The sequence below is a fragment of the Nannospalax galili genome, unplaced genomic scaffold (assembly GCF_000622305.1).
Source record: "Nannospalax galili isolate Female #2095 unplaced genomic scaffold, S.galili_v1.0 scaffold186, whole genome shotgun sequence".
NCBI classification, from domain to species: Eukaryota; Metazoa; Chordata; class Mammalia; order Rodentia; family Spalacidae; genus Nannospalax; species Nannospalax galili.
This window is the reverse complement of record NW_008358774.1, coordinates 6,903,112-6,927,484: the sequence shown is the minus strand read 5'-3', so window position 1 is coordinate 6,927,484 and position 24,373 is coordinate 6,903,112. Positions and strand designations below refer to the sequence as shown.

General features: G+C 40.5%; 1 protein-coding gene across 1 annotated transcript in view; it reads right to left on the bottom strand.

The window, feature by feature from the left end:
- Sgk1 (serum/glucocorticoid regulated kinase 1) overlaps positions 1-24,373 on the bottom strand; it is a 134,550-nt gene that overhangs the window by 30,886 nt on the left and 79,291 nt on the right. Inside the window, exon 3 of the mRNA XM_008822094.3 lies at positions 1,853-1,928. Within this exon, the coding sequence (XP_008820316.1) occupies positions 1,853-1,928 (76 nt within the window). The remainder of the gene's footprint in view (positions 1-1,852; positions 1,929-24,373) is intronic.

The window sequence follows — 24,373 nt, the reverse complement described above, 5'->3', positions numbered from 1 at the left end:
CCCAAGTTCCCCTATGTGTTCTGTGTTCATTTTTCTTAATACTTTAATATTTCTGGCTCTTGCAGGTAAGCCAAGGTTTTCTGGGCCTGTTCTAGGTAAAGTCTTCTTCCCCTCCGTTCTCTTTACATGACATCAAAAATCACTTAGATTCTATTCTAAGGCTCTGCTCTGCTTTGCTCCTTCATGAATCTTGCTGTAGCTCTTAACAATCCTAGCCAGCTGCTGGCTTGTTTATTGTGGTGTTGTTCTGCTAATGGATTGAAATGATGGCATAAGTAGGCCAAGGAGCTTTCATGTTTTTTTTTTCATCTTTCTTCAAAAGTCATATATAATATAAAACAGAAAAAAATTGGACAGATAAAATTGATAATAAGTTTAGACTTTAAGCTTGATCTTTCAAAAAAAAAAAAAAGCCATCAGAATGTTTTCCATTTCCCTCCTCCAGTCTCTCGCTTCTGTTAATAGATAGAATCTTTGACTCCCTTTTATGAAGACAAGATTAAAGCACAGAGTGAGCCCCAGCTGCTCCTCACGTGAGAGCTGCCTCTTCCCAGGGAGTGGAGAACAGCCCTCAGCCTGTTTGACTCGCAGCCTCCGATGCTCTGGTTTTGGATGTGTCAGATAACTGGTCTAACTTGCTATTCCCTTTCCAGCATGCACACCCTGGGGGTAGATGCCCCTTCTATCGCACAGGCTTGCTGCAAACACTAAATTAGGTTTTTGTGAACACACTTCATAAAGGTGTGAAGCATCATACAAATATTAGGGATCAGTACAAGTCTGCTCTTTCATTAGACCCTAATTAGAAAAGGCGAAAGCTCTATTATCACCCCCTTAATTGTTTTAGTTGCTTTTTGCTTCACCTCCCCTTTTTCTTTTCTAGAGTCTACTTAGTGAAATTAGCGTTATGGCTCCTAGGATAAAAGTCTTCTTTTTTCTAGAACTTTGCCCTCTTTCTAAGTTTTTTTTTTTTTTCAACCCTACATATTGAATGGTCTTATACATGCTAGGCAGACACTCTGCCACTGAGCTACAACCCCACTCAAATCCAGGAATTCCGGTGTTTTAATTTGTTTCCGCCTTTTTTTTCATTTTGTTTGTGGTGGTGGGGTACATGTTGACAAATGCTATAGTTCCAAGCTATATCCCCAGTGCTAATTATTATATCCTCTGGGGGCACCTGGACACACACATACACAGAAGTAAAAATATAAATCTTTTTTTTTTGTCTTTTTAAGACAGGGTCTCCCTGTAGCCCCAGCTGACCTGAGACTCACTATGTAGACCAGGCTGGCGTTGAACTCGCAGAGATCTGCTTGCTTCTGTCTCCCCAGTGCTGGGATTAAAGGCCTGCACCACCATGCCCGGCCAATGGCTTTATAGTTTTGAATCCCACAATACAGTCATTCCTGCTCTCCCATAGGATCCTGATACATGATTTACTTTAGGTTCTTTGAATCTCCTTTTCATCCTACGTGGCCCAGGCTGTCCATGAATTCATGGCACTCCTCTTGCTTCAGCCTCCTGAGTGCTGGGATTACAAGCATGAGCCACTGTGCCTACTGAGACATTTGAATAAACATACTTGCCTGTTTTATTCTTTCCCTCTCCCTACCACTCCGGGAAACAGACCCATTCTTCAGTTCCCCGAAATTGGAATATACAACACAGTCTATTAGATTTTATATACTCCTTAGTTACTGGAAAAAGAAAAGGAATATAATGAAAAGGTGTTTATGATAATAAAATGGATAGTGAAGCACATTTAAGTGCCAGGTTAGGCACAAGCAGGCAAACAATACAGAATGCACCCAGCACATCCCAGGGCCAGGTTATGCGTATCTAATAATACCTGAATCATCATTAGTCCAGAAGGTTCTTGGATCTGGCTTGGTTAGGATGTTGGCATGATTACAGGACTCCTTCACCTTGAAAACAGAAGGAGAAAAGAGTTGATGTGAAAATGGCATCACGGGGGCTGGAAAGATGGCTCAGCGGTTAGGAGCACTGGCTGTTATTGCAAAAGATCTGGGTTTGAATCCCAGCACCTGCAAGCCAGCTAACAACCTCCACAACTCCCATTCTAGGAGATCCAATGCCCTCTTCTGACTCAGTGGGCACTGTATGACATAGGTATACTTACACATATTCAGGAAATACACTCAGACACAGAAAATAAAAATAAATTTAAAAAAAGAAAGAAAATGGCATCACCGAGCCAAGTGGTTTCAGGACTATGGCTCTGAAGTGGGGATTCCAAAGGTTGTGGTTGCGTATGAACCACCCCATGCTGTTACTGGGATGCTTGGCTTAGGATGGTGCTGATAGCAGCACCGAAGTCCCATATCCTGGGAAACCCTTTAATCCTAGGCAAACCAGAATGGTTGTCACTTCAGGCCTAGGGTAGTTCCACCATCAGGCCGATCGTTGGGTAAGCATTTGGAGGCTGGAGTTTAGATCTCATACATGTCCTCTCTCCATGCCATGCACAGTGCACACACTGCACAACTGTTTGCAGAGAATCTCAGTGATTACCTACAACTATTTTGGGTCTCTACATAACAGAAATGGTATTTTTAGTAAATACTATTTGTGAAAATGCGTGTTAATGAGTTCTTTTATAATCCGTGCTAATGTCATGTGTCCGCTTGATAAAATGGAGAATCACCAGGGAGGCTGTTCTCTGAGTATGCCTGTGGGGGATTATCTTGAATAGGTTAACTGAAATGGAAAGACCAGGCCACTGTGGGTGGCACTCTTCCCAAGGTTGGGATCCTGGACTGTATACAAAGGAGAAAGTGAGCTGAGCACAGGCATTCCTGGCTCCCTGTTTCTTGCTGTGGATGTAACATGATAAGCTGCCTCAAGCTTGGGCTGCAGTGACTTCCCTGCCAAGATGGACTGTAACCTTGAGTGGTGAGCCAAACTAAACCCTTTCTCACTTAAATACATATATATTTTTTGGGAGGGAGGGAGAGTCCCACTATAAAGACCAGGCTTGCCTCGCACTTGCAGTGATCGTCCTGCCTCTGCCTTGTAAGTCCCAAGGAGCAGCAGTGATTCATTTTGGGAGGCAACTTTGTATACTATGATGTATAGATTTTAAATGAATCCTTAGTCAGTGAAATATATATCTTAATGCAAAAAAGGGACTTTGCATTTCTACATATTTTGTGGTATGGTTATCTAATGATTATGAAAAGACTCTAGTCTCATTAACTACTCAATGGATAAATTACTTTCATTTCAGTAATAATCAATATTCTCAAGAATGTCACTAGGATTTTGTTAAGTTCCACAGACATTTCTTTTTCTATAGGAAGACTTCACTGGGCCAGTGAGATGGCTCAGTAGGTAAAAGCATTTGCTGCACAAGCGTGATCTTCTGAGTTTGTCCCTGTGAACACGTGGAAAGGGAGAAGTGACTCCTGAAAGAAGTTGTCCTCTGGTCTCCATACCTGTTCTGTGGCATGTATACACCGCCCCCCATGAATCTCTCATACACAGTCATAATAATGAATAAAAAGAAGACGTCTTTGAAAGAAGTGCTGTGTCAATTTATAGTATGGTACCAGCCCCTTCTCTTAGAGAGTAGCACCAAAGAACATGTAGAAATCAGGATGTTGAGGTATTTGTGTTCTCATTCCCTACAACATTAATCACAACAGCTAGGATGAGGGAACAAACTAAACGTCGCTGTCAAACCAAAGTGAACAGATGGATGAATAGAGAGCATGGAGTATATACTTACAATGGAATACTATTTGGCCTTTGAAAAGAAGGAAATCCTGTTACTTGTGATAACACGAATGAGCCTTGAAGACATTATGCTAAGTGAACTAAGACTCAGATAGGAAAACTGTTTATAATCCCACTTCTAGAAGGTGCATACAATAACAGCCAGACACACAAAGGTGGAAGATAGAATACTGGTTTCAGGGGCTGTGGAGATTGGGAAATAAGGAATATAAAGTTTCAGTCATACAAGATGGTTAGGTTTTAGAGATCTGTTGTATCACATGGTGCCTAGAATTAACATTGCTGTATTATTGTGCTATGTATTGCTGTACACTTAAATATTTGTGAAGAAGACAGATCTCATGTTAAGTGCTCTTATCACAATTTAAAATAATCTGGGAAACATTACCATCTTATGTCTGTTAATATATCAAATAGGCACACAGACTATTTGATACATAAACATGTAAGTATTCTAAATACAGGAATGGAAGTTCCTGTTAATTGTAATATGGTTTCTCATTTATAGGAAACATGATCTTAAAAGTGAAAATTCCATTAAAATTTAAACAGAGTATGGGGTGTAGCTAAGGAGTAGAGTGCTTGACTGGAACATGTGAGACTCTGGGATCAATCTTCAGCACTGAAAAAGAATTTTAATCTCAAGAGGAGAAAAAAAAATCATGGATTAGAGCTATTCTTTCATATAAAGCTAAAGAGCTTGGGTGCAAATTCCTTGCAAGGCATTTCCTGTTCCACTAAGGTGCTGCTGCTATTATTAGAAAGCTCTCTACAGGATGGATTGAAGTCTGGGTCCTTGAATCTTGATTACTGATTCTAGTACACATTTGTTTTGTTGGTTGGTTTGTGAGAAGGTCTTGCTATATAGCTCAGATTGGCCTTGAACTCCTGCCTCTGCCTCTTTCAAGCGCTGGGATTCCAGGTGCATACTACCATACCTGACTCTAGTTCACCCTTGAGTTACACAGTACTCTTATGCTCTCTCTTCCATGTAATAAAACACTTCAAATATTTGAAATTACTATTATATCTCTTGTTGGCCTTCTGTCTAGGTTGACAGACCCTTTTTCCTTCCAGTTTCTGGCAAATGGTGTTAAGTCTCTTTACTGAGGCCCTAGAAGACAACCTCTCTGCAATGTGAGCTAGTCCCTGGGAGCCCTCAGGCCAGGACCAAATAGTCATTGAAATGAAGTATTGGTTTTGAACGACAGTTCTCAGACATTCTGTCCAGCTGTGAGTAATTAAAATGTTCCCAAGTGCATTAAAACTAACATACCACAATAGTAAAAAAAAAAAAAAAAAAAATTACTAGGATTTTGCCATTCTTTATACTTTTTCATTGCAAAAAAAAACTCTAAATGGTTTTAAAACTATATACCCATTGGGGAAAGTTGCCATGTATGAACTGTCTTTCTATGCTAAGCTCTGTAACTACCTGTGTCCTTGGGACTTTGTGCAAAGCAAGTATTCTTCCAGATCTCATTTGCTTATGAATGATTTTTCATCACTGTATTGATTGATTGATTGATTGATTGATTGATTGATTGATTGAGACAGAGTCTCCCTGTAGCCCCAGCTGGCCTGGAACTTGCTCTGTTGACCAGGTTGGCCTCCATCTCACAGATCCACCTGCTTCTGCCTCCCAAGTGCTGGGATAAAAGGAGTTTGCCACCATACTCAGCCCCACTATTTGTTTTTAAAATATGCTGTACATGGAAGTATTTCCTGTTAAAGTCAGAGCCATCAAAAAGTTCTTTCTGTTCTCTGTGTTGTCATCATATGGAGATAACAGGCCATTCTTCATGATTTCCCCCAAAGCAAGGTACCCATAGCAACTTACCTGTACTATGCCTATAGTGGAGTTTAAGCATGAATCCATGCATAGCTCTGTCCACTGCTGGGGTTAATAGGCTATCTTTCTAAATAGCTTCAGGCACTTCTCAGAAGTAAGAAAATTCACTACTAATGGGAATCCTGTTGCATCTTCATGGGACACCTATGTCCCCCAAAACAGCTGAAAGCCGAATAAATGACAAGTACCTGAGGTTTCACTCCCATAAGGAACAATTTGATTCTTTTGGGGGACAAAGATTCAAGAGGATTTCTCCAGTATCATTTCCACTTTGAGGCTGTCGCAGGGAGGGGCAAAGAGGCGAACAATAATAACAGTATGAAACTCTTAAGTATGTTATTATGGACATTTTTAAACATACTCCAAAATTAGTTTCCTAAATTTGTACTTACCTATCATCTAGTTTAAACAGTTATCAACATCTAACCAATCTATTTAATCTATCCTGCCATTTATTTATTTAGTCAGTTAATAAGTTTTTGAGACTGGTTCTCAGGTAGCCCAGGCTAGCATTGCAATTACTACATGATCAGGAATGACCTTGAACTTGAACCCCTGATCCTCCTGCATCTACATCTCAAGTGTTGAACTTGAAGATGTGTACCTCTATGCCCAGTTTATTAGTGCTGGGGATCAAACCTGGGCCCTCATGCATGCTAGGCAGGCACTCTGCCAACTCAGCTATATCCCAGCCCTCATGCATTTTTTGTTTGTTTGTGTTTACTAGGAATTGAACTTAGGGTTTCACACACAGCAGGCATGCACCTCACTGCTGAGCTATGTCTGCTCCCCCAACTTTTTAACTTTTAAAATTTTAGGACAGAGGGTCTTGCCAGATTGTCCTTTAACAGGCTCTGTAGCTCAGACAGCTCAGTTTCTAACTGAGCAGTTTCTAACTGCTTAATCACTACAGTTTGAGATGCAAACATACTGTTTAGTTATGACTTACACAGTAGAAGAGGAAGTACATTTCAGGAGAAGTCAGTTGTCTAAGACTTTTCAAAAGGCTCTGGGGAGTGAACCTGGGTAAGCCACTAATAGATCTACTGACAGGACAAATAAGACAAGATCAGTTCTGTAAAATGCTTCCAGTCAATAATGGGGGAATGCTGAGAAGGAGGTAGTTGTGGTCATTTGTCTCCACTCCTCTTCACCCTTATTTGAAGAACATGGTCCAAAATGATATACAACTGTACATATAAAAAAATATAAAAATCACTTGCGATGTTGATATGAAAAAAACTAGGTAAGAGTGTTTGAATTTGTCCCAAATTTGTTTATGATTTACTAATAATAATTTGCATATGACTTTCCATAAATCAGTTAAGCAGTTCATGCTAAAAATTATTATTCTTTTTTGTCTTTTTAAATTTTTAAGTTTTCTTTAATTTCTGAGAATTTCATACTTGTCTTTGCATTATTTCCATTCCTCTCAGTCTTTAACCAACTCCTCCATGTCCCCCCATTTCCTACTAATTTCTTGTCCTCTTCTTTATTATTGTTACATGTACATACATATATATACATATACACACACACACACACATATATATATAATGTATTGAATCAATTTATTGGTGTGCCTGTGTTCCATTTGGGATTAGATAACCTCTCATGGAGAAAATTGATTCTCTCTTCTTCAGCATCCATTGACTGCCTATAGCTCTTTATCATGAGATGGGACTCCATGACAGTCCTCCCATTCACCTTGGCATATCAACTGGTTTTGTCATTAATCAGACATTGTTAGACTACCATACTATGGCAATTTCATTGGTACAGCTTCCCTATCATGTCTAGAATGCATTAACTAGTAGCAGGTGTCTTGTCCCTCTGGTGCTTATATTCTTTCCATCCCTTCTTTCATGATGTTCCCTAAAACTGTTATACTCAGTGAGGTAACCCAAACTCAGAAAAACAAATGACATGCATTCTCTCTCATTTTGGGGTCCTAGCTCCAAATCCTTAGTTGTATGTATCCTGATATAACTGCCAGAGCCAGGAAAATGGAAAGTAAAATCATTACTCTTAATCTACAACAGACATTCTCAAAATGATTATCTCATTAGTTACAGAAGTTCTAACTTTTCTATCGCAAGTTACATGATCAAGAGTTGCAGAACATGCATCTAGAGAAATGAAAGTTGTCTTAAACTATGTCAGGCTTTCAGAAAGATGCCTTGGATGGTATCATATAATACTTTCTTAAAAATGCCAGGGATGTAGCTCACTTGGCAGAGTGGGTACCTAGCATGCACAAAGCATCACACAAATTAGGCATGGTGGTACACACCTTTAATCTCAGCACTCAGGGGGTAGAGGCAGAAGGATCAGAAGTCCAAGGTCATCCTCTGCTTCATAGTAAGTTCAAGACCAGCCTAGGTTACATGAGACCCTATCTCAAAACAAGACAAAACAAAAATACTAATTTTGGGTCCAGTTCTTTGTATCAAGGAGGAAGAAAAGTCTTCTTCCATCAGCTTCCTTTGATGAGCTTATTTCAGTCAACAAATATTTAAGTCCATGGTGCTACTCGCCTGCTTTCTATAAAGGCACGAAAAATTTACTGACTTAACAACACATACTGACTGGGAAGCAGGACATAGATACCTACAGTACATATTTGAACCCTATTAAGTTTCTCTAAACAGGAAGTGTGTGGTGTAGCTATTAAGTTTTGTCAGAGTTTGAAGGTGGATGTAACAATGTGGGAAAAGTTGTTGAGCAAGACTTCAAGGAGGAAACAAGGCTTGAACAGGTTTTCAAACTACTGGCAACTGTTGGACCATTGAGGAGGAGGTAATCTGGAGCCCGAGGTGGGTGGGACAGCACAAACAAAGGTGTGGTAGCTGAACTCAGTGAGGCGTGTTCTGACAACAGTTGGGAGAACAATTTTATGAAAACAGAAGACGCATGGGAAAAAATGTTTGGAAACTGGATCGAAGGTTTCAAAAGCTGATGTATCCTTTGTGCTGTGGGAATTCAGAATCCTTGGCAGTCTGTGAGAAAGACCAGAGACATAGGAACTGTGGAAATGAGGAGGCTACTGTAACCCCACAGAGGAGGGGGTGAGAGTGTGGACCATGAAGATGATGGAAAGGGTGGAGTAGGTGTGAGGGGCTCCTGGAAGGATTTGTCAAGATGGGGTGAATGACAGAGACAAAGGGGAATGACAAACCCTAGCTATTTCAGTACACTGGGAGTCAGGGACCAGGTGAAGGGTTACCTACAGTCAAAGTGGTCCCCATTCTCTGGCTGCTGGAGGAAGCAAGTTATCCCAGGCTCAGGTTATTGTGGCAGGCCTGGGAATACGTGTTCTTGTGCCTAGCTGCAGTCATCTTGGGTGCACTCACCCATCATGTTTGGGTGTTGAATGTTGGGGCTTTGCTTAGTTCACTGGGTTTGATCTGGGCAGTAAGCCTTCATCTCACAGCAGCAGAGTGTGACTGTGCCCATACTATGTCACCCAGGCAAAATGCCCAGTCTGTATTTGTCATCACCAACCTCCATCCACATAGAGAAGTCATTTGGACAGGGAGAGCAGGAGTCTGGTCAGAAGATTAGTGCAGGGTCAGAAACCAGAGAGTCTTATCATGTTGATCTCTGTGAGCTAATGATTTATCCTTATTCAGTTGTCTAACATTAATTACACCCATTTATTGTGAAGCACATGACTATTCTTGACCCTTGAAGACATTGTGATGCCAAGCAACTAGACAAATGTTCCTCCTTTTGTGGTTATTTCATTTGCATTCTTGTTGGTTTCAATATTTTTCAACTTGGCCCTTGTGACTGTGAATTGCTTAAAGCAACCGAGCACTCAGCCCACTTCTCTTATTTATGCTTCCTGCTTGGGCGCAGCAAATATTTCTTTCCACCCTGGTCCACATAAGGTCAAGATATCCAGGTTGAACTATTAAGTCAAAAAAATTTCTGGAGCTGGAGAGGTGGCTCAGTGGTTAAGGGCACTGACTGCTCTTGCAGAGGACCTGAGTTTGATTCCCAACACCCACATGGCAGCTCACAACTGCCCATAACTCCAGTTCCAGGGGATCTGATGTGTTCTTCTGACCTCTGAGGGCATTGCATGACAGGGATGTGCTTACACACATGCAGGTAATATACTCATAAACATAAAAAAATAAAAATAACAAAAAATTATTTTTCAGTGCTAAGGTTTCAATCCAGTCCCTCACCCATGCTAGGCAAGAACTCTTCTAGTTCTACTCCAGCCCTAATCAAATGTTTTCTATATTGAACATCAGCAGAAGAGTTCTAGGAATCAGATTTAGGAAATGAGGAGGAACTTTTCCTCTCTACCTTCTTTTTTATGGTTAAGGAAATTGAGAGCTAGGGTAATATAACACTATTAACCAACTGAAGGCTAGAGTGCAATTCTTTTTATTATTATTATGATAATGATTATTTACCCGTTAAGCCTCACAGTACTATTATTTGCTTGGTTTGTTGTTTTTTGTTTGTTTCTTTGTTGTCTGAGTCTCAACTCTTTATTTCAAGATGTCATCTGAGAGTTGATGCTAGTTTCTTTTGTTTGTTTAAATTTATTTTTATGTATATGACTATCTTGCCTGTGTCCATGTGTGTATGTAAATGTACCTATGTGTGCTAGGCCAGAAAAGGGGATTAGATCCCCTGGAATTGGAGTTATGGACAGTTGTTAGCCACCATGTGGGTGCTGGGAACTGAACTCAGGTCCTCTGCAAGAGCAGTCAGTGCTCTTAACTGCTGAGTCGCCTTTCCAGACACTGATACTCTTTTCTTAAAACTCAAATTTATACTCAATTTTCGAATTAATTCAGTAAATCAGTGATGTGTCTCTGTGGATAACCTTTGAGCACAGAGCCTGGAGTCACAGGATAGGCATGGCCAGATGGACAGTCCCCACTCCTGTGACTTTATTCCTTGATGCTGTTGATTGAAATGGGTGCTGTGGAAGCAAATGGAATGACCGGATCAGGGAGCATGGTGATACCTGATTATTTTTATTCTTTAAGGAAACTAATTTTTTTGCATGGGTGTTTTCAATAATAGCACCAGATTCTATGATTGTACATCCGCATCTGTAAGTTTAAACTATAGCAGAATAAGACACACAGAGTTTGCCTGACTGCAAGACAGCTTTTCAAGATGTCTAAAATGGCTGCTTGGCCTCCAGCCAAACCCATACATCCATTCCATTTCACCTACTTAACATTTCCTGCCTAGACCTGCATGCATCTGAGTTTCCACCTGGGAGGCAACAGGAGGCCCAGATAGCTAGGGCAAACCTTTGTGTATTCCACTCTAAAGCACATGATTAAATTCTTAAGTAAAATTTCTTTGTGGCATGGTGTTTGTAGACTGGGCCTGATGCAGAGAGAAGGCGATCAATACATGTTTATCGATTGCATCATTGATTTGCTAGGACTCAAAGTATATTAAAGTCACTAAAGTTAATGCTATCACAGGATCGCAGTATTTGTGTCTAGAAAGTATTTGATGGATGATACAACTGAGTCTTCTTAATCAATGAGAGTGGGAGAGACTCCGAAAGGAGTGAAGTGACTTACTGTCAGTGATAGACAAAAAGGTGGTGGCCGTGTATCTCAGTGTGTAAGAGTAGTTGGTTGTGTTGGTTTTAGAACTAAGTTAGTAGAAGTACATACAACTGAAACACGGACCTTGGACATATTTGTACTGGGTTAAAATTAAGAGTGTCCTACACCTGATGATATAGACATATATGCCTCAGGGGAAGGTACTTAATCTCCTTTAGCCTTAGACTCCTCACTGGAAAAACTAGCAAAGTTAAGAGTTAGGGTTAAGGCTGGGGTTAAGGTACAGTTCTTCTAAGTTTCTGAGATTGGCAAGGGTTATTATCACGTGTGTTCATACCATCAAGCATGTCAACAAGAGTGTGGTGACTCAGAGCCCGGAGGTGTGCGGAGGTCAGGAGGTACAGTCTTTTGAAAGTAAAACAAATCTTTTCATTTTTTTGCTTTATTTTACTTTTATGTTATATGTGTATTGCATGCATATATGCACAATGTGTGCATTGCCTACATGTAGGTAAGTGCACCCATGCCATGCAATACCCGCGGAGAACAGAAGAGACTGTTGGATCCCCTGGAACTGGAGTTACGGATAGTTGTTAGCTGCCATGTTGGTGCTGGGATTCAAACCCGGGTTGTCTACAAGGACAGTTAGTATTCTTAACCACTGGGCCATCTCTCCAACCCCATAGAAGAACTTTAAAAAATATATTATTTATTATTTTTAGTTTATATGTATGAGTGTGTGTATTGCCTGCATGTGTGTAAGAGTACCCGTGTCGTGCAATGCCTGCAGAGGTCAGAAGAGGGTGATGAATTCCCCTTGAATTGGTTGTTAGCTGATATGTGGGTGCTGAGAATTGAGCCTGGGTCCTCTGCAAGAGCGGTCAGTACTCTTAACTGTTGAGTTACCTCTCTAGCCCCTCGATAGAAGAACTCTGCTGTTAAAAGCCAGGAGCTGTAGCTTATACCTACAATTCATTCCAGCACATTGGACTATTATTGCTGTGAGAGTTTGAGGCCTCGCCGAGCATGGTGGCAAGTGCTTTTAATCCCAGCAATTGGAGGCAGAGGCAGGCAGATCTCTGTGGTTCGAGGCCAGCCTGGTCTACATAGCAAGTTCCAGGTCAGCTGGGGCTACAGGGAGACCCTGTTTCAAAAAGACCAAAAATAAAAAAGAAAAAGAAAAGAGAGAGTTTGAGGACAATCTGGGCTACATAATGAGCTCTAGGCTAGCTTGAGCTAGTGTGAGATATGGTTAAAAAAGGAAGAAAAGAAGTAAAGAAAGAATAAACTTTGCTGTTTATTGAATGAACTCTATGCAAACAAGGTAGCAAAAGTAAAAAGATTTCTTTGGTGGGGGCATAGTGGTAAATGCCTTTAGTCCCAGCAGTTGGAAGCAGAGGCAGGCAAATCTCTATAAGTTCAAGGCCAGTCTGGTCTACATATAGAGTTCCAGACCAGTCAGGGCCACATAGTAAGACCCTGTTTCTTTTAAATTTATTTATTATTTTTAGGTGTATGAGTGTATTGCCTGCATTTGTGTAAGTGCACTGGTGTTGTGTAATGCCTGTGGAGGTCAGAAGAGGGTGTCATATCCCTTGGAACTGGAGTTACCAGTTGTTAGGTACCATGTGGGTGCTGGGAATCAAATCTGGGTCCTCTGTAAGAGCAGTCAGTGCTCTTAACCGCTGAGCCATCTCTCCAATCCCAAGACTTTGTTTTTGTTTTTAAGAATTCTCTTCTTTGCAGACACTGAGTGCTAAGCCCTCAGCCTAGAACTTTCTTCCTCACTTAACATTCACCTCCAGGTTTCTGCTCAGAAGTCAAGTCAGCTTTTAGGTTCCTGGTGCCCTACTACACTGGAAACTCTTTCTCTGTTTTGCTTATCTCTTCTTCAAGGAACTTACTACCTCCCAGAATATAATTTTCTCATTTGTTTTGTTTGTGGTATCTTGTGAATATTATGAGTCCTAAAAAGGGGGTGCTTGGCACATAGTTGGCATCCATAAGTATTTATTGAATGAATAAGTTATTAATTCTTAAACCACTAAAATGAGTCATAGCAGGTGTGGTGGCACACACCTATAATCTCAGCACTCAAAGGCTGAGACAGAAGGATGACTATGAGTTCAAAGCCAGTCTGGGCTACAGTGGAGGATCCTGTCTCAAAAACCCAAAATAAGAATAAAATGAGAAGTATAAATCACTCTCGACTTGAGCTATTGGAATTGAAGGATATATTATTATGCCAAAATGTTGTTGTTAACATGTGTTTTCATTTCTTTTAGTGTATAATCCTCCTGAATCTATGGCAATAAAATGTAACAGAGCAGGGTTAACTCGGAGTAGCTGATGCCTCCGTATATGCCTGGCAGTGACAGAAGCTCATCCCAAGCCTCGAAGCAAGGCTGTGACCTGACCAGCTATTTGTTTGCTCCATTACAATTCTGTACTATTAGCTGGGTATGGTGGCACACACCTTTAATCCCAGCACTTGGGAGGCAGAGGCAGGTGGACTCTGTTAGTTTGAGGCCAGCCTGGTCTACACAGCAAGTTCTAGGCTAGCTAGGGCTACAGGGAGACCCTATCTCAAAAAACCCAAAATCAAACAAACAATCCTGTACTTTTTTTTTTTTTCTTTGCAAAAGGAACTAGAAAACTGTTAGGCCTAAGTTATTAATGACCAGTCACCTTTCATCTTTCACATTGTTTTCTATGACAACAACACACTGTGGCTTTGAAAAAAATCAGTGACTTCAAAACTCTTTGCATAGATTCAAGTGTAATTCAGTAAGTTATTTTCACTTATCAAAAAATGGCAACAAGATTTTCTCTGCCCTATCTAAGGCACTTTTTTTTTTTTTCTCAATTCCGGTTCACATTACAGTGAGGAACCAAAGATGACAGTGCCAGGGTTCCATCCAAAGGAAGTGGTGGATTTAGGGTATGAGTATATTTTTAGGCTCCCCAACTGGCTTTAATGAACTTCTACCAAAGGAAAATAACATGGCTTGAGTGATGAGTGACTTTGGGTCACTATACTCTGTGGAGCCAATGTGAGTCCCCATTCTAGGTTAAGTCAGGAGCAAGCATCCAGTTCTTGGCTTACTTAAGAAATGTTTACATATCTCTCATTGTAAATTATATTATATTCCTCAATATTTTTCTCCTTGAGCTTATCTCCCAAAACACAGCTGATAAAGCAAAGGAGGGTAGTGGGAATCTGAATCTGGGTTCATATGAAGCTATAAGAGAAATATTCTTACTGTTTTCCTAAATGGAAATGGAGGTTCCAAATCAATGTCATACTTTCATTTGCTCTATGGTAGAATTCATAATGTTTCATTTTATTAAGGAAAGAAAAGTCTAATAGTCAATATTCCATTCACATTTTAGACATAGTGTTTAGCCTGCCAAATGCAGCTGTCAACAAATGCATGGTTTCTTTTTCCTGTTAAAGAAAACATCCTATTAAGACATTGCTGTTTTTCTCATGTACTGGGCTAACTGTACAGCGTTTGATGGTCTGCAGGTCTGAAATATTTCTTATATGTCTTGGCTTACACAAAGAATGCTTCTGTAAAACTGGTTAACAATCTGGTTATCCCAAGAGTACACAATGTTGAGTTAATTTTTCACAGAGACCCCCCGATGTTCAGGCAGAGTCACTCGTAGAGTATCTTGCCAACATTTTTTAAAAAAGATTTCATTTGACTTTTCTTATATTTGATATGAAGTACATGTTAAGAGCAATACCTGACAACTATGAAGTGAATTCTTCTGCATAGGTAAAAATACCACAGATATATATCTTTTACATAGTTTTGAGTGACAGGGATATAGGGTTTTCATTTAGAAACTGGGTTAACAGTTAAGCTAGTTATCTACTGATTTTCTTCTGTAAGTTGCCTTTTTGTTTTTTTTTTTTGGTCTTTTCAAGACAGGGTCTCCTTGTAGCTTTAGCTGGCCTGGAACTCACTATGTAGACCAGGCTGGCCTTGAACTCACAGAGATCTGCCTGCCTCTGCCTCCCAAGTGCTGGGACTAAAGGAGTCTGCCACCACGCCCGGCTTCCACAATGATTCTTTATCCATCTCTTTGGTACTCAGCGGACAGGTCATTAGCTCATGAAAAAATTAGAGGGTGAATATACAGGGAATGGAAAACATGCACATAACATGGAGAAGTGATAGTGTTATTAAGTGCTGAATTTGAGCTTTAAGAGGTGCTGGTACTGATCCCAGTCAGATCACTTGAGCGCCTTACTTTAGGGAAGTTAAGTGTAACAATGTAAGTCTGTGATCCACTCCCCTTCGCAGGTTTTCCTATGCCATTTCCACGTGTGCTCTTTAAGTTTTCTGGCAGAATGTCACCTGCAGCTTCGTTTTTCTTTTTGTCTGAATTTTCTTTTTGGTTTGTCTCTTACAGGGCTCTGGGGAGTCGCACAATACGCCACGTGTCCTTCATCCTTACATGAATTTAATTTGTGTGCTCTCACTTTTTTTGCCCATGTCTAACTTTAGAAATCCCATTTTTATGAAACATAATCATGAATCTAGTCTCTAATCAGGATGAACTAGACAGTCCAGATATTTGAGAGCAAGAAGTTGCCAGTGGGGAATGAATGAAGCTACCTTTTTGCTGTCTCGAGTCAGGAAATTAAATCTTAGTGAAGCATGATATTGAAGTTTTCTTGGAACTAGAACATTAAACATTTCAAGTCATACTGTATTTCAGAAGAATAATTGCTTCTAATATTTCCTTTTTCATACTTTATTCTTTTCGAGACAGTCTCATATATCCCAGGCCTGCCTCAGACTTGCTATGTAGCTGAGGGTAAGCTTCAAGTTCTGATCCTCCTGTCTCTACTTCCTGAGTCCTGGGATTGCAGGATGCACTGCCATGCCTGGTTTATATGGTCCTGGAGATGGAATCCAGGGCTTTGTGCATGCTAGGCAAGCAGTCTATCAACTGAGTTATATTCCTGCCCTCTAACTATTATTTCTTTATGACATATTTACAATGAGCCAGACACATTTATTAACTCATTTCTCTCTTCATCCTCAGAACCAAATGGGCACACTCAGTAGCCCCATTTTGAGAAGACTCATTTAAAAATCTTACCAAGGGGGATGAGAGATAGCAAAACCGGTAAAGTGTTTATGGTACTATCATGAGGGCCCAAGTTTTATACTCCAAGACCCATGTAAAAAGGCCAGGCTTGGTGGCACAGACTTAAGTCTCAGGGCTGGGAAGACAGAGACAGGTAGATTCTTGGGGATCATTAGGTCAGTCGGCCCAGAGACAGAGTAAGTAGCTCTAAGCCCCTCCCAGGAGATAGCAAAAAGCAAGCAGAATCTGTCAAGGCCAAATCTGATAAAATTCTAGACAACAGTCAAAAGTTTACAGCCAGCACCCTGACACACCCTACCCCAAAGAAGGTATGCTAGACCTAGTAGGTAGGAATGCTCCCTGGTGTTTTGACTTGCCCCTCCCCAACTCAATGGCCTTCTTGGGCCCTCATCCCCAACCCAAGCTCTGGGTTATCTTTCCCAACCTGTCTGGAAAGTACCTGGATAGATGTAAGACATGTTGCTGACTCAGGCTAGAAACATGGAAAGCCTTGCTAGAAACCTTGGAAAGCAACCTGTAGCTGCTTGATTAAAGCCAAGGAGGGAAAACGGACTGGTCTCCGTGTTTTACATTCATTCAATGTGTGCTTATACTAGCTCCATGGAGATGATATTAGCTTCCGTCCTTCTTTCCTTCCTTCCTTTCTCTTCCTCCCCCTCTTCCTCTTCCTCTTCCTCTTCTTCCTCCTCTTCTTCCTTCCTCTCTGTCTCTGTCTCTCTGTCTCTCTGTCTCTTTCTCTCTCTCTGTCTCTCTCTTGATTGTTAATTTATATTGTGTAGTTACGGGAATTGAACAAACCCAGGCTATTTATTTACTTATTTATTTGATTTTTGTTTGTTTGTCTTTTTTTAAGATGGGGGTCTCCCTGTAGTCCTAGCTGGCCTGGAATTCACTATGTAGACCAAGGTGGCCTTGAACTCACAGAGATTGCCTCCAAGTGCTGGGATCATGGTGTGCCACCATGCCTGGCATATTTCATCTTTTGAGACAAGAGTCCCTTGTAGCCCAATTTGTTTTGTAGCTAAGGATACTCTTAACCTCTTGATTTTCTTTGACTCTACTTCTCAAGTGTTGGGAATACAGGTCTGTGTTACCATGCCTGGCTAGAATTCATTCTTAGTAGAATAAGCATTCACTTTCTTCCTAGATGGCATAAAATAGATTGTTTCAATGATTAGTTTCTTTAGGGAAAATAATGGTGATAAAATAGTATACCTTTTTCACAAAGCTATGGCTAAAAATTAATTAATGGTAAGTCTTCATTTCTTGGACATAGAAATAAAATTGGTGGAGGAGAGAAAGCAAAACCTATCTACTTCTAAGAGCTGGGCATGGTGGCATGCTTCTTTAATCCCAGCGCTTGGGAGGCAGAGGGCAGGAATCTCTCTATGAGATCAAGTCCACTCTGGTCTCTATAGGGAGTTCTAGGCTTCAGGGAGACCCTGTCTCAAAAGGACAAGAAAAGGGGGGCTGAAGTGATTGCTCAGTGGTTAAAAGCACTGGCTGCTCTTCCAGAGGATCCACGTTCAATTTCCAGCACTCACAAGGTGGCTAATACCACCTCTAACTCCAGTTCTAGGGAATCTGACTCTCTCCTCTAACTCCAGTTCTAGGGAATCTGACTCCCTTTTCTGATCTCCTCAGGCATCACAGGTCACAGATGCACTTGCACACATGTAGGCAATATACTCATACACATAAAATAAAAATGATAATTTTTTTAAAAATTGGGGGGGCGTTCTTTTCAACACAGGGTCTCCCTGTAGCTCCAGGTGGCCTGGAACTCACTATGTAGACCAGGCTGGCCTTGAGCTCGCAGAGATCTGCCTGCCTCTGCCTCCTGAGTGCCGGGGTCAAAGGGCATGTACCACCACACCCAGCCAAATAAAACATTTTTAAAAGACAAAAAATTTCTATACTTCTTGAATAAAACAGAGCACTGCTACTACTTTGTCATTTAGATAACTCTAGACTATAAACTGGAGATTATCCAGAAACTTGAATTATTGAGAAACGATTTCCATCTTACCCTAGTAATATACAAACATTGACCTTGATAATCAATCACTGGATACTTGTTAAATGAGGAAAGATAAACTGGTCTTGGTGGCACACACCTGTAATCTAAGCATTCAGAAGGATGAGGTAGGGAGGTTGCAGTTGCCTAGAGAGTTTGAGACCAGCCTGGATAGAATGAAACCCTGTCTTAAAAAGCTAAAATAAAGGAAGAATAGACAATAACCATCAGCTTTACTAGTCTGTGTATATTATTAGGGGCCTCTGCTTCAAACAAGGAGATCCTGCGTACACAGACGCAGAGGCTCCCGATGCTGCTTTATTTTCTGCACAATTCGGGGTCTCCCCTGAGTGCTAAATGCTGTTTATAAAAGGGATGAAAATTCAAGTCTTGTGTTTGCTCTTGCTACCTATCATTGGGGCTGCAGAAGAGAGAGCAAAGAGGAATCTGTGGCAAGGCTTTGTCTCCCACATTCGGTGCTTCCGCCGAATCCCAAGTGCTGGTTAGTCACTTCACCTTGGTCTGCCAACCTTCCTTACCCTTCTTCACCCTTCCCGTCGACTCCGGCATGCCTGCAGCACTTGAGTGTGCCAAAGAAAGTGAATCTGAACAGCTTACTTAAACATCTGCTAAAGTCATTCTGTTGTCTTTCTGCTTAACTGCCCCAAAGTATCAATTCCATTTAGATTTTTCACAAATGTTTAGTTTCTTAAAGGAAATGGATGGATTTCTTTTCTAAATATTCATGGAATTGATCTATTTTTATACTAAAATGATTCTCAGGTGAAAAAGGAACTCCTATCAGATGTGCGCAGGAAAAAGATCTGTCCCCATGCCCTACTGACCACCATAACCAGTTTCTGGCAGCTTCTTCCAGAAAATGTATGCATATATGTGCCCAAATATCATCAGGACTATTTCCACTTGGTTTGTGTGTGGGGTGTGTGCTGGCACATACATATTAGGGCTTTGTTCTCTGAGAATGACAATGATAAGACCTCAGGGCCAGGAGTGGGAAACCAGGTAAAAAAGAAAAGAAAAAAATTTTCTGCACAGTTCGGGGTCTCCCTTGAATTCTAAATGCTGTTTGTAAAAGGGATGAAATCTTTGTGGTCCTGCAAGATGGCTCACTGGGTTAAGGCAGTTATTACCAAGCCTGAGGACTTGAGTTCAATTCACAGGACCCATATGGTAGAAGGAGAAGATGCCCAAAAGTTGTTCTCTGATCTCCATGTGCGCGCACACACACACACATTTTGAAAATCTTTAGAATTTATTTTATGAGCTCAATACTTCATTTGTCAATGTTCAGTTTGCTCAATTAAAGCTACTAAAATATCAATATGCAAAAACAAAACTCAGTTCCGGACACAAGTGTGATGCACTTCTGGGTGGTGATTAATAGGCCTTGACCTTGCAGTAATTAGATGCTAAACAGACTGGAGAACCGCGGCTCAGAACACAGCAGTTCATGTAACTCTCCTGTAGATGAGTCATTTTTCATCCTTGAAGCTGTGGAAAATCTGCCACAAAGATTACTGATGTAGATCAAAAATTAGTGCCAAAATTTAGTGTGTGTTCATTGCCACAGTCCTTGGACCACCAAGCTGTGCTAGAAAAGCTAAAAGGGGGAAATGCTTTATCTATAGACTTAAAAATGCACATTTCTCTTCCTAGCAGTGATGATATTTAGACTACTCATATTTGGAGAGAAAATGAGTTCCACATACTATGCAGAACTAAATTTTTAAATGGTAATAGTCAATAGAGGCAAAAGTTTAACAAGACCAACATTCTCATGGATTAATTTTGATTAAAAAAATCTTTTGTTGGTCATCATGATATTTTCAGAACTTTAAGAAGCTCAAAATAATTTCACCTCATCTATCTCAATATTGGTGGTATATCCTAAATAAGTAATTGGTAAACCAAGTTGGGCTAAGTGGCACATATTTGTAATCCCAGTGCTCAGAAGGCTGAAGCAGGAGGTTCAAGAGCTCGAGGCCAACATTTAAAGAAGTAAAAACCCAGCAGCAGCAGCAACAGCAAAAACTATTAGACACAATCTAATCTAACATTTAATAGGGAAGTGATTGAGTGAAATGTGGCACAGCCCCAATTCACATGACACCTACAAAATCTGATTTTGTTTGTCTGTTTTGAGACATCTCTCCATGTAGTCCAGGCTATCTTTCCACTGCATCCATATTCCTCAGCCTCTCAAGCACTGACATTATGGTTTTGAGCCACTACACCTGGCTAGGAAGTGTTTTTTCATAGTATGGAGAAGTGTTGTCACATCGTGTTAAATAAGAGGAATCATAATATGAACTTGTGTTTCAATTACATTTTGAAGAAAAGCTGTCAGTGTATGAATCAATGATTATTGAGATAGTTTGGTTGTTTTTCATTTGTTTCTTATTTTCTCAAATTTTTTTCTTTTAACACAGGATCTCATGTAGCCCAGTCAGGCCTCACGCTCATTATGTAGCGGTGAATGCCTGTTCTTCCTGCCTCCACATCCCAAGTGCTGGTATTATAGGCATGTACCACCAGGGCCCAGCACCTCAGTTTTAAAAACAAATGCAGGCACCTACGAGATGGCTTAGCAGTTAGTGGTATCTGCCATGGAAGCCTGGCAACCCAGGCTCAACCCTAGAACCCATATAAAGGTAGAAGGAAAGCACTGATTCCACCAAGTTGTCCCCTGGCCCCCACATGTGTGCCTTCACATAGCTATCATATGTACTCATGCACATATAATACAACACACATGTGCTGGATAGCTTCACTTGTCGACTTGACACACCTGGGAAGAGGGACCCTCAATTGGGGCATTTCTATCAGACTGGCCTATGGCCATGTCTGTGAGGCATTTTCTTGACTGTTGAGTAATATGGTAGGGCCCAGCCCACTGTGAGTGATGCCACCCCCTGGGGTAGGTGGGTTGTATAAGAAAGCAGGCTGACTGAAACACATCCCTGTTTAAAAATATGTAAATGATCCCAGCACTCGGGAGGCAGAGGCAGGCGGATCTCTGTGAGTTTAAGGTCAGCCTGGTCTACATAGTGAGTTCCAGGACATCTGGGGCTACAGGGAGACCCTGTCTCAAAAAGACAAAAAAAAAGAAATATGTAAATGAAAGAAATATAAACAAAGGTAGTTAGAGGAGAAGCAGAGGAGAAGGAGGAGGAAAAGAAAGGGAAGGAAGGAAGGAAGGAAGGAAGGAAGGAAGGAAGGAAGGAAGGAAGGAAGGAAGGAAGGAAGGAAGGAAGGAAGGAAAGTAGGCTGATCATAGGCCAGGGAGCAAGCTAGTAAGCAGCATTCCTGTGTGGTCTCTGCTTCAGCTCCTGTCTTCAGGTTCCTGCCTTGAGCTCTTGCTCTGGTTTGCCTCCACGATGAGCTGTAAGATGAAGGTGAAATAAAACCTTCTTCCCCAAGTTAGTTTTGGTCAGTGTTTTATCACAGCATCAGAAAGCAAACTAGTACAACTCACACTTTCATTTTTTTTGTACATTTTGTAAATGTGTACTATATTTATAATTTAAAAATTACTATCTCTATTTGTTAATCAGCCTCTCTCTGACTCATCTGTCTCTCTTACATGTTTTATTGTGAACAGAACAGCTCTGTTGGGCTGGGGATGTAGCTTAGTTGGTTGAGTTCCTGCCCAAATATGCACGAAGCCTTGTATTCAATCCTCAGCACCACATAAATCAGGTGTGGTGGCACAAGCCTGCTATCCCAGTGTTTCTGAGGTATAGGTAGGAAGATCAGAAGTTCAAAATCAGCCTTGGCATAGCAAGTTTGAGATCATCTTGGGATCCACGAGAACCTGTCTAAATAAATGAATAATAAATAAACATGAATAATAGCTCTATTGATATTTAAGAGTAGAAGGATAAAAGTCATCATTAGGAAAAGCTATAGTATAAAATGTCACCATAAAAAAAGAAATGAAGCCAGGTGTGGTAGCATATGCCTTTAATCCCAGAGCTCAGGAGACAGAGGTGAGCAGATCTCTGTGAGATCAAGGCCAACGTGGTCTGCATAGTGACTTCCAGGCCAGCTGGGGCTACAAGAGAAACCCAATCAAAAATAAATAATAAATAAAATAAATAGATAAAACATACTTTGAGGTGATAATCTCATCCAGCATCAATTGTGGGTGAGCTTGACTGCATGTGCATCCTACTTACAATCTTTGATTCTAACTAGGAGCTGTAGTTTCTCTGGATTTGTGTAAAGGCTAACCCTGAACATGCCAGACAAGGTCACCTTTGGCAACCATTCTAAAGGCCTGAGCCCTCAGAAGGATGAATGAACTCCAAACTGTACACTGTACATCTTGTCATCATTTCTAGTCAGCTTTCATGAAATTAAAGAGGAGGGGAGGAGAAAGCAGTGAACATTGGATTTAAATAGCCCAAAGCATCCCTCAAGACTCTAAGTGTGTTCATAATCCCACTAATGCCAAGCGAAGTCGACACAGTTTTCCTACTAGTATTGTATGGTTAGGTTACTACTGATTTTCTTTCTTTCTTTTTTTTTTTTTTTTTTTTTTTTTTTGGTCTTTTGAGACAGGGTCTCCCTTTAACCCCAGCTGGTCTGGAACTCACTATGTAGACCACCAGACAAGCCTTGAACTCACAGAGATCTGCCTGTCTCTGCCTCCCAAGTGCTGAGATATAAGGTATGTGCTACCATGCCTGGCTCTAGTTTCTGATTTTAAAAAAACTAATTTTGACCAGCACTTTTCTGGAAAAACACAAGCCTAGAAAATTCTCCCAACAATAAGCAAAGAAAAAAATTGGAAAAAAGTAAATGGAGAAACAAAACCCAGGTTTTTTGATATAGTTATAATTTCTACAATCAATACTAAAATAACCTCTACTGTCTATAACACCCTATCAGTTACACTAAAAAAATACAAATTTAAACAGATATTACCTTAAGAATAGGAAACTTTAAAGAACCAACATAGAAATTAACAAATGTTGGACTGAGAATATAGCTCAGTGAAGCGCACTGGCCCAGCATGTGCTAGTTCTGGGTTAGATCCTCAGCACTGCAGAATAAATATGAATAAATAAATAAATGGAGAAGAGTAAGAAGAGGAGGTGGTAGGTAGTCTCAAGTTAGTGGTGTTCGGAAATGTGAACTTGTGGGGTTTGTGTTTAAATGCTAATTGGAGAACTTGTGAATTATTTAGAAGATGATCACGAAGACGGCAAAATTACTCAAGTGTTAGAGACATGACAATGCGACCGAGGGCCAGAAGTAGCATCAGTGTTCTTGAAGAGAAGACCAGATGGCAACTGAATGTGTTCTTTGAGTCTGTAGAGATGTTTGGAGCAAGCAATGGTTGGGAATCTTCACAGAGTCTAATACAAAATAGGCTGCACTCGAAGCTTGCAAGCTCTGGATAGAGTCAGGCTAACCAAGTAAGACAATGAAGTACAGGTTAAGGTTCTGGAATGTTCTCTGGAGCCATGAAAAACAAGATAGTATATTCCTTGTATGGTTCTGCTAAGGATAAAGGATGTGCAATGCAAACTGCCACATGGCCTCTAGGACTAAGGCCCAGGTCCTTGGAGAACTTCCTGAAGTCAAAGAATTAGGAATAACCATGAAGCAAATGAACCCAACATTGTAATGAAAGGGGGATGGGAGCACTGAGGATCAAGATGAAAGTGTAGCTTCCAAATACTTAGAAAAAAAAAAAAAGATCACCTTAAGATGATATAGCTCATTATAAAAAAAAATGTGAGTTTTGACAGGAAGAGAAAGTAAATATTTGAAATAAAGATCAAGTGTTTTACTTAACATACTAGGTTATTTCTAATCAATTCATTTTTTTTTTTCAAACACAGGAACATGACTTCAAAACATGAGGGCATAGGGCAATGCTCAGCATTAACTCAGGATCACATGCATGTGAAGTCTCTTAGTATTAGCTGACTTTTGTGTGTTAATTAAAAAAATAATTTATTGAGAATTCCATACATGCATATAAGGTGTTTTGATTAAATCCATGCCCCCCCTCCTCCAACTCAT